The 15,414-nt window shown below is 53.2% G+C and overlaps 1 protein-coding gene across 2 annotated transcripts in view; it reads right to left on the bottom strand.

Annotated features, from left to right (window-relative positions):
* Positions 1-506: 506 nt before the first annotated feature.
* ZBTB16 (zinc finger and BTB domain containing 16) overlaps positions 507-15,414 on the bottom strand; it is a 182,372-nt gene continuing 167,464 nt past the window's right edge. For both annotated transcript variants that reach the window (XM_012748013.3, XM_012748012.3), the window contains exons 5-7: positions 12,799-12,969; positions 7,907-8,074; positions 507-6,101 (exon numbers count right to left, since the gene is read on the bottom strand). In XM_012748013.3, coding sequence (XP_012603467.1) covers positions 5,872-6,101; positions 7,907-8,074; positions 12,799-12,969 — 569 coding nt within the window. In that variant the 3' untranslated portion in view covers positions 507-5,871. The remainder of the gene's footprint in view (positions 6,102-7,906; positions 8,075-12,798; positions 12,970-15,414) is intronic.

Here is a 15,414-nt window from a genome sequence, read left to right as displayed (position 1 = left end):
GTTAAGTTCTCACTGCGGCTCACCAGCTGTGTGATCCCGAGTGAGTTATCCCAACACGGCAAGTGGGTTCTGGCCCGGCGGCCTGCCAGCGTGCCAGCTCCACGCTGGGGCATGAGTCTGGGTCTGTCTGGGGGGCAAGGGTCTGTCTGTTTTGTCCCTTGCTGTTTTCCCACTGCCGACAGCAGTAACTGCTACGAGGTAGTCTTGCTGAGTGAGTAACGAGCAAACGCATACCTGGCACGTCATACCAAGGATCAAATGATATTAATGTATTTAACAATTTCTTAAACTAAAAGGTATTAGAAAAATACGTTATTGAGTGGGTATGTGCCTTATAAATGTGGCCTGAAAGTGCCGCATAAATAAAGGCTGAATGGGTGTGACACGGAGCTTTCTCTTGCCCTGTCCTGAGACAGAAATGTGAGTTCCTCTACCACGCTGCCCACCCAAGAAAAGGCAGAAAAGACAGAATGCCTCAGAAAACAAAATGGGGGAGACACTTCGAGCCAGAGACAACTGAATTAACTTTATTCTCTTCTAACTGCAGATTCAAGGTATACAACTGAACATTGCTATTTTTCTTATGAGACTTATAAATAAAAATACAAAAAATGTTCACTACAAAAAAATCTACTGTTAGTAGGATGTAAAAAATATTCTCTTTGCTATAGAAGGCACAAACTTCACTTAGTGACACATGGAGAGAGAAAAAAACCTGCAGCAGTAAATTCATTTTTTTTTCGTTTTTTTTTCTTCTTTCTTTTTTTTTTTTTTAAATCTTGTCAGAAACACTGAAATTACAAAGAAACGCATCAATCTACACGAAACGAAGGCAGATGCGGAAAGCTGCAACCAGGACCGCACAACTTCGAGTGAACTGCTTCGGAACTAGAACAGATGAGGACTGCCAAGCACGACTTTGGGGAGCAGGCTGGGGTGGGGCAGGAGTCGGGGCGAGAGGAAGGAGAGAGGGAGAAAGTGGAACGGACAGAAATGGGGGGAGGGGAGGGCAGGGGGGAGAGGGAGAGAGAAGGAAAGAGGGGTGGGGGGTGGGGAGAGAGATTGATTTGTACAAAAAAGTAACCAGTAAAATTGAAGAAACAAAATTGGGCAACCTCCTAAAATTAGGCTAAGAGGAGGTGCTGAGGTAGACATTAACTAGAACATCAATGAATTAAAAAACACTATTCTGTAATACAGAGCAATCCGACTGGCACTTGTGCTGTCACGACATAAGACAAGCCACAAAAACAAACAAATAACAAAAACAAAACATAATACCCAAACCAAAGAGGCTTAGATTTGCTTGGTCCAGCAGGGCAGCAGGGCCCTCAGTGCTATAATTTACATACATATATATATATTTATCTTTATATATATGGGTCGGATGTCATGGTGCACCACCACGGCTTCTTAACCTTACGAAGATCATGCATAACACTATGTGAACAAATACTATGATACACACCGGGAGGCCGGTACCCTGTCTGCGAAGTGGGATGCCAAGGGCCCGGGGAGGCCGCAGCTGCTGGCTGCCTGGCCTGCGGGGCCTGCGCCCCTTTCTCCCCACCCTTTCCCCTGACCCAACCTCCCTGGTTCTCCTGTGCCCCTCTCTCGGCCATCTCTGCCTTCTTGCTCTACCCGTCGGTCCCACCGCACAGGGTTAGTCCGGGCCCCCATCCTCCCACCGAAACACCCAGGTAAGTGCCGCCATTCCAGCCAGGCCAGCAGAAGCTCCAGGAAGGGGCGATCGGGTGGGAGGGGGCAAGAGGACTATAGAATAGGCCTAGGAAACACGATCAACAGACACCGATCTTCTTCTGCTTCTCTGTCTTACATCCTGGTGCTCCTCGCTTTCATCCTAGTCCAGCTTGCCAGGGGATCGGCAAAAACTCTGCCCCGCCCCCACCCCTCATGGACAGAGTCCAAAGGCTGCCACAGCTCTGCTCACTTCCCCATACGGAGGTGAGCTGATGGTCCTCTCCCACCCACAGCAGTTGTACAAGCATCCAGAAAGGTACCATACACTTGTGAAAAATTGCAGCAGTTTTTTTTTTTTCTTTTTCTAAACACGGAAAAACTGTTCAGGCACAAAGATTAAACAAGCCCGCGTTGCATCCCTGGATTGTACTGAATCACTGGGTTCCCCAGCCTCCCTACCCACCCCTGTGCCCAGATCTGCCTTCCCCATATTCATGGCCTCCTCCTCCTCCTCCAAAGCAGCCCAAAGCAGCAATGATATTTACTATTTTATATCTCTCTCTTGCTATATATATATATATATCTCTATATATTTGTCTATCCTATATACACATAGGATTTTAATGCTTTGAATGAGTGAAGGAGCGAACAGGGAAAGAGCAGGAGTGAGGGGGAAATGTCACCAAAAGCATTAAGGGGCGCACTTGCAGGAGCTGGACATGGGAAAGGGACTATTAACCGGCTTGGACTTCCCAGGCTAGAGAAGTTTCGCTATGCTGGATAAGGCAGTAGCAGGTAGGGTAGCCAGCAGTACCACAGCTAAAGGCAGCGAGGTGGCCGAAGAAGGAGCCAGATGGCAAAAGAAGAGGGGAGTGACAATACTAAGCTCTCACCTCGGGAGAAAGCCACCTCCAACCTCCTACTCACCCCAACCCTTTTATTCCAGACACCTCTAAAGCCATCAGATAGTTCCTCACCTGCCCCCTGGCCATTAGGCCTTGCCAAAAAGGCCTTGGCAACTTTAGAATTGTTTTGTCTTTGTGGGTGGGAAGTTGGGGAAGAGGCATGTTGGCCTGCATTTCGGCATCTTCACGGAGAGTGGAGGTGACAGCACAGACAGGTATAGAGGTATCCCCATGCAGGTGTCCTCAGAAGCCACACTCCCCTGAGCTCTCCCTCCCTCCCTCCTGGCATCTGCAGAGCCCTCGGGCTTGGGTGGGACAGGCAGGTGCTGACTTAGTACCATCTAATGCTGCAACACCAGATTACGACAATACTGCATGATTTAACACACAACCGCACACACAAAGCACACTCGCGCGCACACGTACAGAGGGATATTTTGGTGGTGGTGGTGGTGAATATTTTTTGTCTTTTTTTTTTTTTTTTTGCTATTCACATTACAAAAGGAAAGGGCACGGTTCTGCGGGACTCGAACTGACAAAGGAACTAACAAATGTTACAAAAATATTACAATTTGTAAAGATTAGCTCAACCCTCTCAGCTTTTAATGAATGGGGAGGAGGGACCCAGGCTGAGTGGGGAGGGCAGGAGGGGGGCCAGCTAGTTCTACGGAATAGTTTGATTTTTCTTTTCCTTCCCCACCCAGGTTGAATGACGTCTTGCTGTTAAAAATACTGTTTTCTGGGATTTACCGGTCCCCTGAGGGCCAGCTAGTCCTCCCTTCTTCCCAGAGGAGGGGGCAAGGAAGCCATAGTGCATAATGATTTCTTACAGACTGCCCCTCCCCCACACGAGCTCACTCCTTTCACATTGTAGACATGACAACTGTTCTAGTCACATATTTCAAGTTTAACTTCTTTTTCTTCCTTTCCAAAACACTATGTCGTTATTGTAGTTGCAAAATAGCATCCTCCCTACTTCATGATCCCTAATCGACAGTCTAGTGACACAGTCCCCCAATTCACATCCCCCCAACATACAATTTTTAAGGCCTTCAGATTTGGTGGATGAGATTGAAGGGGAGGGCAGGAGGGACGGGGCCGAGGGACAGGGGGGAAGTCACAGCAGCACCCATCCCTCCAGCTCCCCTATACTCCTCACAATCCTTCTCCCCAAAACCGCTTTCCCTAAACCACTTTTTTAAAAACCCAATAAGATCACAGAACGCAGCCACAACTTTCTCAGTGAGAGAAAGGAAAGAAACAAACAAACAAACAAAATAATAAAAACTCTTACACATAAAGCATGAGATGAAACGGAGGGCGCCCGTCCCAAAGCAAACACGAATATTGCAAATGTGCTTTTCCAAAATTTAGGGGAAAGGTGGGGGAGCTTGGGGCAAGGGCTGGGGGGAAGAGCAGCAGAGGCAGGCGAGGAACAAAAGAACGACTGGACAAACATAAGAGGTAGCTTTTAGAAAAATAACACCCCCACCCAACACAACAGAATACAGGCTGATCGCGCCCGGCCAGCTGCGAAGAGAGGGCAGTTTTGGCAATGGCAATGCACACAGCGCTGGGCCGCACAGTTGCAAGGATCTCAGTAGCACATGCCCTCAAACCCGAATGACCAACCCCGTGGAAGAAAGGTGGGATTTTTTTCCAGAGCGTTTTGGGCTGATCCGATGGTGGGCACAGGTGACCCCACACTCCGGGCAGAGCCAACAGTGACTCCCGAGTGCCCCATGGGGACACTGAGACACCATGCACCATCCCTTCCCTGCCCACCTGCTCTGTCCCCCCGGCCCTCACATTCAGATCCTGAGTGTCAACTGCTCCCGCACACAGCTCCTTCCAGCTGGAGGTGAGTCTCCGGGGGCACAGGGAGGCCCCGGCCAGCTGAAGTCTATAAAAACTACTATTAATTTATACGAGAAACAGAAAAGGACGCCCTCCCCATTCCTTTCACCCCCAACCAAAAAAGAGATACAGAGGTTAAAAAAGCTCATGAGGTCACAAAAACTGAGGTAATTCAAGTACAATGTGCTAAAAGGGGACACAGAAAAGAAGCAAAACATAACACAAGGCCAAAGCGCTTTCAACTCCTCCTCCTCCTCCTCCTCCTCCTCCTCCTCCTCCCTGCGGGCTGAGGGGCCCTGTGAGGCAGGAATTCCATGCCACTCTCTGGACCTGGGTTTTCCTACTGAGGTCCCCAGGGTGACTCAACACCTTCTCCCCTCCCCCCCTCCCCGGCCAGCTAGCCCTCCCCTGGGCAGGACGTCCGTTTCTCTAGGTGTAGGGCCCACTTGGAAACAGACATCCACAACTGTCCCTTGGACCAGGAACCCCTTCATGGATTCCTTCTCCCCGGGACTGACGCTGGGCTGTGGGGGTTTCTGTTTGGAAGGATATTACATATTTAGCTGTTATGTTCTTCCATTTCGGAAGCAGCTCAGCAGGAATCTTGCCCATGACTGGGCTTGCCTAGGGCGGGGTGTTCGACTTATTTAGTTTCGTGTCCTCAGGAGGCTGGCTCTGGAGTCCAACCCAGCTTTCCCACTGGGAAACTGGAGGGGGGTGGGGGGCTGGGAGCCCCCGGGACTTGGAGGGTGGGAGCCACGGGAAGGCTAGGAGCAAAGAGCTGGGGCAGAGGGCAGGAGCCATGAGGCTCTCAGAGGCCACAAGGGGACACTGGAGGGGGCAGAGCAGAGGGACAGACGGAGCAGGGGAAGAGAGAGAGAGCCCTTCCCCTCCCGAGTCTGTCCCCAGCAAACTAGAGCTGCCCTGTGAGTGCCAACCGGTGACCCAGCGCCGTCCGCCATCTGTAGGGGAGCCCCCTCCCGCTCCCTCGGGTCACCTTCTGAGGGGGCAGGGGGAGGAAGGCGGGCAGGCCGAGACTGGCTCTGGCCGGAGGACCTCTCGCCCACTGCCTGGCCTCCATCTCTGGACGTAAAAGGAGGGTCTGGGTAGAGGGAGGAGAAAAACAGGCCACCATCTGAGTGAACAAAACCACACCCACCCCAGAAAATCAGGCAAACCTCCAGCCGGGAAAGGGGGGCGGAGACACCCAGGGAAGGGGCAGTGGCTTGGCATCCAGGTCACCTGGAGCCCCAGAGAGAATCCAAGGCCAAACAGCTATCAGGTTTCCTTCTTTTTTTTTTTTTTTTCTTTTCCTTTTTTTTTTCCCCCACAGTCCTTCCTCCTCGACTCCGTCTCGCTCTAACTCTTCTTCCTTCGCTCCCCGCCCCTGCTCCAGGCCGGGCGCCCTTCACACGTAGCACAGGTAGAGGTAAGTCTTCTCTATCCTCCAGTCGGGCGGGATCTCCTCGGGCTTGTGGCCCTTCATGTGCTTCTGCATGGAGGACAGGCTGGGGCAGTACTCCGTGCAGATGGTGCACTGGTAGGGCGAGGCGCCGTTGTGCGTCCGCAGGTGCTTGATCATGGCCGAGTAGTCCCGGGAGCGCTGGTGGCACAGTTTACACTCAAAGGGCTTCTCACCTGGGGGAGGGGACAGGAGACAGTGAGGACAGGGAGGGGCAGCCACCAGTCACATGTGGCTGTACATGTAGCTAGTGGCTACAGAACTGTCCAGCACAGCCCCTTGTCTTACCATTGTTAATTCTCCCAAAGGCATGCTCTTCGCCCTTCCTAATTAAGGAAATGAGTGCCTAGAAAGGAGGGAGCAAGGCCCCGGGAGCCCCTGGGGATGGCTCTTCAGGTCGAATCCATCCAGAGGGAGCAGATGGATGGAGGTCTCTCAGGGCTACAGATGGTGGGGATTGGGGTACCGGTAAATCTGGAGAACACAGTCCTTCCAACATGCTGCCTCTGGGGGTAGCCACCCACCCTGCTAAAGCGCTGGGAACTTGTCCTGGACCCTGCGCCCCGTCCCCCCCTCCCGGGGTCAGGGAGACCCGATGGACAAAGAACCTGGGAGTTTACAGACACACCCTCGCCTGCTACCCCAACCTCCCCTCGGCTGGAGTGCCCTGGAGCTGAGCAGAGGATGTTAGGGAACCTTGTTTCAATACAGTAATTAACTGGCCAGCCATCTCGCCATCGATACTCCTCTGCACAGAGGCCCCAGCAAATAATGAAGTAATGAACAGCCAAAGTGATCTAACTATCGACCAGCTATTTACAATAGTCACTGCCAATGCATTTAATGATCCAACCACCAGGTCACATCCTCGACAAGGGGCTAGGGAAACCCCAGGGCTCTGGGAAATCCTCTGGGTCATGGTAGTTGTCCGCAGCAACAGCCCATCCTCTCCTGGTGGGCCCAAGCTGGAGGCGAGGAAACAGAGCTGACGACGCACAGCTCGCTGCTCCCTCTGTCCAGCCCTCCCCTCCCACGGCAGCCAGCAGGACCTGGCTGAGGTCGCCTCTCCCCCTTCCTCTGGACAGGACAGCCGTCTCCCCTGCTCAGGGGAGGCTCCCTAGCTGGCCGGGCTCCAGCACCTCTTATCGTCAGAAGAGGCCTTTTGAGTGTCTACCTTCCCCCAACCAGCCGTGTGCTGGCGCTGTGTGCCCAACAACTGGCTCTCCTAAAAGCCCTGACTGGTAGCATTTGCCAACTGCTGTGTTGTGAATACTCCTACCCTGGCCAATTTTAAGTAACCCAGGTGATGTCACTGAACTTGAAGTTGGGAAGAAATGTGCAAAATCAGCTTTCCCAAGCAAGTACAGGCCAGATTCAATACTCTACTGCCCGCAACATGGGAAATTTTGGAAGTCCCTTCCACTTGTCCTGTCTTCAGACCCCAGGGAAAACAGTTGCTCACATTTCTTTTATGTAAAAGAAAACAATGTGAAGGCCCTTTGAGATAGTAAAACATTATACATATGCAAGGGTTATTAAATATGCTCCTCTAATCTCAAAAACAAACTCGATCTAACTTTACAATTTCCTGACCATAATTATTACCTAATTCAATGCACCCTAATTCTTACTCTAACCCTTGAGTAACATGCAACCACCCTATCCTATACTTTCAGCTCATCAGGCCAACTTAACCCTAATTCAGTACTCACAAATAGCCATCAACTTGCACTTCCTCTCGGAACTACTGGCATGGCTGTCTGGAGGGCTGGTCTGCGTTCACGGGAGAGGGTGCTGTGATTGATTAGCAATGTCTGCCTTGGCCTTGATATATAGGTAATGGCACTCAGGCCTTAAAAGGACTTCTCTGTGGTTTGGCCTTGGACCATCCTCACTTGGGCTCCTCTGGGAGACCTCCTGCCCCCACCCCACCCCACCAGGTCCCAGAGCCAGCCGAGGTGCCCTCCCTGGCCCTCAGTACCTGTGTGCACCCTATAGTGCGTCTCCAGCTGGTGCTTGAGGCTGAACTTCTTGCCGCAGCCATTGCACTCGTAGGGTTTCTCGCCCGTGTGGATGCGTTTGTGGCTCTTGAGTGTGCTCTCGTCCCGGAAGCAGCTGCCACAGAACTCACACTCGTATGGGTGATCACCTGTTAGACACAAGGGGCTGGATCAGGCCCTTGCCTCTCCCTGCCCCCTCTTCAGGGGACAGTAGGGCACATTTGTGCTTCGGCAGGATGACAATGCCTGTATCCACCACCCCCAAAGATGACTTAAGGATCCACAGCCTCTGCCGGTCCCCACAGCATGAACAGGTAGTACGCGCGTTCACACAGGTCCAGACTCTCCCGTGGCCCAGTGCTCATCGGCAGGCAAGGGCCAGTCCAGGGCAAAGAGAGCCCATGTGGTTCAGGAATGAACAGCAGTCCCCAGAAAGCAGGCCCCCATGGCAATAGAGCAGCCTTGGGACCTTACCCTCCTGCTTCTCAAACTGCCTCTTCTCCCCTTCCTCTAGGTCAAGGGTAAAAGTCACTCCAGCTCGACTCCCCTACCTTCAGAAAAAAAAATATCTTTCCAACTTAGGGAACTTCTCATTGTCCCCCAAATACCTTCTGCTCTTTCCTTCCTCCACTGTTTTACTCAGCTGTTTCCTCTGCTTGATTTCCTCTTCTCTCCCTGTTGAACTCCTGCTCATCCTTCAAAGCCCAGCTCAAATGTCACCCCTGTTTGGAAGCTTCCCTTTAGTCCCCCAGGTGGAATGAGTTACCCTTTTTTCTCTGTCCCCAAAGAGAAGAAACGCCTAGCATTTTGTTCTTTTGTTAGAAGTAGTATAATTTGTATGTCACTCTCACATGCAGGTGGCCCACATTTGCTGAGTGTTCACGACTCTGCTAAGAACTCCACACAGATCGCATCACGTGATCATGGTAATCTTAAGGAAAGATTGCTCTCATTTTACAGATGAGAAAAATGAGATGCTCAGAGATGCTTCAACATCATCTCCAAGGTCAAACAGTGAGTAAGCAGTTGAGCTGGGATTCAAGTTCAGGTCTGGTTCCTGAGTCTGGACCCTATATACTTATCAGACTGCTAACTGACATGCTATATACTCTTGTCTACTGGCATGCCCACCACACCCCTAGAATGAAAGCACCTCAAGGGCACGAAGCAAGCCTTATCCATCCTTATAGCCTCAGTGCATGGCACAGTGATGGCCCAGACAGATACTCAGGAAATGTTGGGTACAGGAAACTTGGGGAGAATTGTCTTTTCTAGGTCTAGAATCTAGGCCCCTCAGCCTCCTTTCTGGGCATCTTGCTCTTAAATCCCCAGAGTGGGAGAAGTTGGGGTGTGTATTTACTCATCTTGCATTTTATACCCAAAGTGGGGGGCTCGGGGGATGAAAGGTGAGGACTCCAGCTACTTATTTATTACGGGAGTGAAGGCGCAGACAATAAAGATAGATTGATCACCCCAGACTTTGTTCATGAATATTTAAATATCGCTGATTCGTCTTGTCACTGTAATTACAATTTCTCTGGGCTGCATCTCCAACAACCACAGTTTATGGTAAAGAATGGCCCACTGTATTTCACTTGTCCCTCTGCAGATGTGCGGGGCTGCCAACCGTGTAATGTCCTCTGCATTTCATACATTTTCTTCAGCTGCTGAAGGTTTAAGTCATCCACAATGACCTACGTTTTTTCATTATCCCCATGTCAAACTGCGCTCGTGCCTGGGCATAAATTGTCCTTCTCGTTATAGACTCACATGCCTGCGCCTTCACTTCCTCTTTAAAATGATATTTTACTCTCTCCTCTCTCTCCCGTCCTCAGGCCGCTAACCAAGCCTCCCCCTGCCCCCAAGGCAGGCCCCTGTACCCACATAAATTCTCATCTCTTCCGATGGCTTTGAAGGGTTTTTAGGGCTCTGTCGGGAGTGGATGTGCCGGGGTGTGTCACTGGCTGACCCCTACCCCCCCCCCAAGGGTGGAGATTTGCAAGGAGCACTGAAGGCACGGGGGGTGGGGTGGGGCAGGGCCTCCATCGAGGTATCAGACTCGAGAGGCTCAGAGGGCAGAGCCGCCCCTTGACCCCAGGGCACCCCAATCCGTGGGGCACTGCCCTGGCTCAGAGGCACGGCCGGCCGGTGAGTCCCCCACGTGCAGATCTGGGGATGGACCAAGTCCTAGGGTTCTCTGCTGGGGAAATCTGCACCTGCCCGTCCTCACTGCTGGAGCTAGGGGGACTGCCTGGCAACCCAGCCCCACTAGAGCCAGGGGGAGCAGAGGCCCGTGCAGACCTGGCACGACTAATTAGCTGTGTGTCTAACAGAGTGCGGGGCGGTCTGTGTGCGCATGTGCCCGGGTGCCACTCTCTCTGTGTGTCTGCACTCGTAGCCCCGTCTGGTCTGACATCCAACTCCCCCTCCTTACCAGATCAGCAACGATTACGACTTTAATCAAAGATTCAGTATCCTCATTAAGATATAAATAAATAAATAAAGCCGGGGCCACGTGAGACTTCAGCCGGAGCTGGTAATTAAAACGTACATCGGCAGCCGCCCAGCCGGGAGGGGAGGGCGGCGAGGGGGGGCGGTTGCCCGTGCCTTTCCCCTCCAGAGGAGGGCCCCGAGAGTTTAAAAAACAAAGGGTTAAGACAGAGGGGTTTGTTTGATCAGTTTTTTTTTATGAATTTAATTAGGAAGTGGATCCCATGTTAAATGAGTTTAAATAGGAAATCTCCTGCGTCTGCCCAGGGAAAGGAATAAAAAGAACTTAGAAGAAAGAAAGTGAGTCGCCAACCCACCCAGATTTTGAAGCATGGTGAGCACCTGGCCTGAAACCCTCACCCCCGAGGGTTAATCGTGTCAGTGTTGCCATAATGTACACAAAACTGGCTGCAGAACTCAAAATCCAATTTGTGGTATGTTGATTAACTCTGTAGCCTCTTTAATGAGCTTGACATTAAGTGCAGGACAAACGAGACTAATTAGAGCCCCCTCTGGCCTGCACAGTGCACCTGTGACCCCCCAACCCCCAATCTGTCCTTCCTTGGCGGTTGCCCCGGCTCTGGCCAAGCCCAGTGTCGTCCTCCCCACCCCAGCCCCATCCCGTCGGCTCCTCAGGCCCCTCCCTCCAGGCCCCTCCCTCCGGCACAGCTGAGAGTTTATTATATGATGAGCCGTGTGAATCAGGGATCCGTCAATGCCAAGAGCGCGGCTGGACTAACCTACCAAACACAGCTGCCGATGCTAAACACCCGGCCCCAGCAGCAAATGGGCCAAGAACAACGGAATATTAATGAGCCATTGTGTGTGTGGGGTGTGCACAGCCTGTATATGGCTCGTGTGCGCAGCGCCTCGCTGGTGCGAAAACCGATGGGTGTTTGTGTGTGTGCATGGGCGGCGCACATGCTCCTTGTTTCCCAGAATAAGCAAGAGCTTCTCTCGAACTCTGGAAATAGCCCCTCCCCACGGATCTGAGCCATGCCTGACACAAGGGCATGTGACATTTGGCTGTCTGAGCTCTTAGAAGGTGGCATAGGCAGAGCAGGGTGTATCCTGGGTGGGTTCAGCAGGGTTGGGATCCTTCAAGGCTCACGAAGCCAACTGATTTGACCCTACCCTCTGGGACCTCACCCTGTCCCATCCCAGCAGTTGCAAGTAGTTCTGAGCAATCTGGTGGTGCTAGGGCAATGCACTGCCCTGAGCAGAAGGGCGTCTGGAAGTGACAGCCCAGGCAGGCAGCTGCCTGGTGAGGATGCCACAGCTGGCAGACAGGCCAGCCCGGTGCATGGTAAGTACGGCCTTCCCTTATTCACAGAGCCTGCCACCCAGGCAAGGCCTGGCCTGTGCACTCAATCCCTGAGCTGTGACAAGACTCTCAGGAATGAGAGAGAAGGGGACCTGCCATTCCTCTCTGAGGCACACAGAGGCTTTTATACTTTTATACCCTCTCCAACAGACACGAGCACATACTCTGTTACATACCCAGATGGAGACCTGCCCTCCGCAAACACAGCACAGAACACGCACAGGCAGAGACACCTGCAGACCCAGACATGGGCATTCCTTTACCCTGCGACAGTCAGCACAGCCTCAGTTTTGTCTTGGAGAAATGAAGGAATTTAAGTCATCCATTCCCCTGCTAAGGAAAGACCCAAGGCTGCTACGGGAAAGCAAATACCTCTGGCCCTCAGGGACCAAGTGTCCCATCCTCCAAACTTTAAGAGGCTAGTGGCAGGGAGTGGCCAGGACCTGGGCAGCTGGCCAAGCCTCCTTGACTCGTAACCCCTCTCCCACCCGATCGTCGGGACTGGCTGAGCAGGGGTATTTCACAGCTCCTTGTTCAAATACCCTCCCTGTCCTCCCTAAACAAGGCTAGGGCCCGAGTGTAGGCCTCCCGTTATTGTGGAGAAAGTGGGGCCACTTCTTCAACAGGCCCTTGCAAGCCCGCAGCTGACCTCAGCCACGTGTGTGGAGGCAGGGGTGGGGCAAGAGACCAGCAGGTCCGTTCTTCTCGACATGCATTCTGGGTCCACCTGCATCCGAATCCCCTGGGAATACTTACTGCTAATGCTGTGGTTTGGATCCCGTCCTGGACTCACGGAATCACAGCTTCTGAGGATGAGACCCAAGAAGCTGCATTTTTAATGAGCATCCTCTGTGCCGAGCACGGAAAGATTGCAGACTGCTGGGCCACAGGAGGGGACTGGGAGAAGGACTGTCAACTGCACTACAAGAAGCCACTCCATGTTCAACCCTTGAGCACAGAAGGGCTGGGGGCTGACCCAGCCTGGCACCTCCACGTTGGAGGTGAGTCAGAGACTGGCTCCCGGGGACCCTGGTGCACCCATCACCTGGGCTGGCCTACCTGTGTGTGAGCGCAGGTGGCGTTTGAGCGCCGTGTGGCTGGGGAAGGTGCGGTTGCACTCGCTGCAGATGTAGCTGCGCACGCCCGCGTGGACCTCCATGTGCTGCTGCAGCGCACTCTGCGCCTGGAACCGCTTCCCGCACAGCAGACAGAAGACAGCCATGTCCGTGCCTGTGGGAGACAGGAGAGGGGAGGCCTCAGGCGGGTGGAATCGCAAGGCCGATTCTTTGTTCACGTAGAGCGCGCGCCAGCTTCGGGACTGGCCCCCCCAGACCCTCACGTTCAGGGGCAAATCCAGAGGCGGCCTGGGCTATGCAACGCCGACCGAGCACCCAGTAGGTGGTCCCGGCGGTGGACAAAACTGACGCACGTCCTGCCCTTCTGGACCCTGAAGTCTAGTGGGAGAAAGACATTAATCAAACACACTGCAACAGCCAGTGTGAACGTGCAGCTGTGCCGGGCGCCACATGGGAGAAGGCGGGGTACTAAGTCACGTGTCAGACGGACTCTTCAGAGTCTGGGGCAGGAGGTGGGGAGCCAGCGTGGGCCCCGTGAGGTGTAACAGTAACAGAGATAACATGGCCAGCTGCTGTTCTAATATGTCGAATATAAACCCACAACTCCAAAAGGTAGGCTCTATGATCCTCACCCTTCAGATGAGGAAACTGAGGCACAGAGAGATTAAGTAACTTGTGCAAAGTTCACGGAATTCATAAGTGGCAGAGCTAGGATTCCTACCCAGGCAGCCTGGATTTTCATCCTCTCCCGAGGCCAGCTACGGACGCTATTCTTTTAACCACTTCTCCATTCACTGCAGCTCGAATCTGAAGGATCCATGCATTCAACAAATATTACCTGATATTTACTACTAGTAGGACTCTCCTTTTGGCACTGGGGATGTAGCCATGGGAGACAGAACAAAGTCCCTGCTCTCATCATCAAAGGGGGCATCCAGAAGGCAGAAGAGTGTCCGCCAACACTTTGGGCTGGAAAGAAATGTGGCGGGTGGGGGCATCAGACAGAGGAATGGCACTGCGTGGCTGGGGAGGCCAAGAGGAAGGCAGGCAGGGACCAGGTCATGTGGGGTCTTCAAAACCATGTCAATATCTGTAGGTTTCATCCTAAGCCCAATGGGCAATTGTTGAAGGATTTTAATGTAGTGAGTGACATGAGACTTTCATTCCATTCTGTCTGGCTGTTCCCTGTGCTGGTCAGCTGCATAGATACCCCACAGGCCCCCACAAATACAGGCTGCTCTGTTACCTGTCCCTTCCAATGCTGCTCTGGAGCCATCACCTTTCTGGCTGCAGTGCCCCACGAGGAAGTCTCTAACCATGTCGTCTGCGTCCTCACTGGCAGCTCGCTGCCCGCCATCAAGGACTCAGTTTCTCCAAATACATCAGCCCCACTGCAGGCTCCTTTGTATGCCTCTCTGTGCTGGCATCTGGGAATGTCCCCATGTGAGGGACACATGAAGGGAAGGTGGACAGGCCTGGTGCACGTCAACCCAGTCCGGAGTGTAGGGAGGGCCAGAGCTTTGGCTGCTAGAAGCCAGGGCCGCGTGGTGTGGAGTCAGGGTGAAGAGAAGGGAAGGCAGGAAGAGTCTCGCTGCCTTTCCTGCCTACACATGGAGGCGGCAAGTGGGAGGTCTGGCCCTCGCCCCCCCAGTCCTGCTCACGGCCAGCTTTGGGATGGACCCGAGGGAAGGCACGGCCCGCCTCTTGCTCCCTCCACTCCTCTGCCCCTCACACCCGCCCCGTCCCCTCCCTTTGCAGACACTGACGTCCAGGTCCCTGGAGCCACGCCCATCCCACCTACAGTCAGGAGGGCTGAATCGGAGGGAATACAGGCCTTGTGCTCAGTGCTTCATCTACCTTGTCATCTCGTTTAAAACTTGCAACCCTACATAAGACGGGCACTCTTATCCCCCTTTGACAAATGGGAAAACAGAGAGATTAAATAACCTGCCTAAGGTCACACAGTTAGAGGCAGAGTTGGGATGTGGAAATACCTTGGTCTGTCTGATTTCAGAAACCACATGGCTGGGCCCAATTTTACCTCTGGGCCAGACATCTGTCCCTGGGCTTCCCCTAGAAGAGGCCCAGCAGGGACAGTGCAGAGCACCAGAGCATTCAGCAATGGCTTGAGAACCCTGGGCCACGGGGAATAGATAGGAAGCTGGGGCTGGGTCACAAGGCACAGCTCTCTTGAGGCCTTCCACCTGCTGCTTGGAGCCAGCAAGCTCTCTGGGAGGTATCGAGTGGGTGCTTGGCTCCACTTGATGGAGGGGACACACCAAGGGATGTGGTCTGCCCGCCTGGCAGATGCAGCACCCCAGGGCTGACGGGGAGTCCCTCGAGGTCCCGCCCCACCAGGCCAGCACGGCACAGGAGTGGAGTCCAACTGCACCACATTGTGTGCATGGCAGCCCCTGCTGCTTTAATTTGAGGCCCCCAGCACTGATCCCCTCCCTGCCCTTAACCCCCATCCCACAGAGAGCCCCGATTAGGCCAGGTGTTCAAACAGCTGCCTTAAATCAGTAAGATGAAGCCAGCTGCCTGGACAAGCCATGCCCTTTAAGATCCAAGGCTTCTCCTTCCATGCATCCTCTGAGCT

This window comes from Microcebus murinus, chromosome 4, assembly GCF_040939455.1.
Source record: "Microcebus murinus isolate Inina chromosome 4, M.murinus_Inina_mat1.0, whole genome shotgun sequence".
In the NCBI taxonomy this organism is placed as follows: domain Eukaryota; kingdom Metazoa; phylum Chordata; class Mammalia; order Primates; family Cheirogaleidae; genus Microcebus; species Microcebus murinus.
Note: the sequence above shows the minus strand (reverse complement) of the source record. Positions and strands in the feature narration are given on the sequence as shown.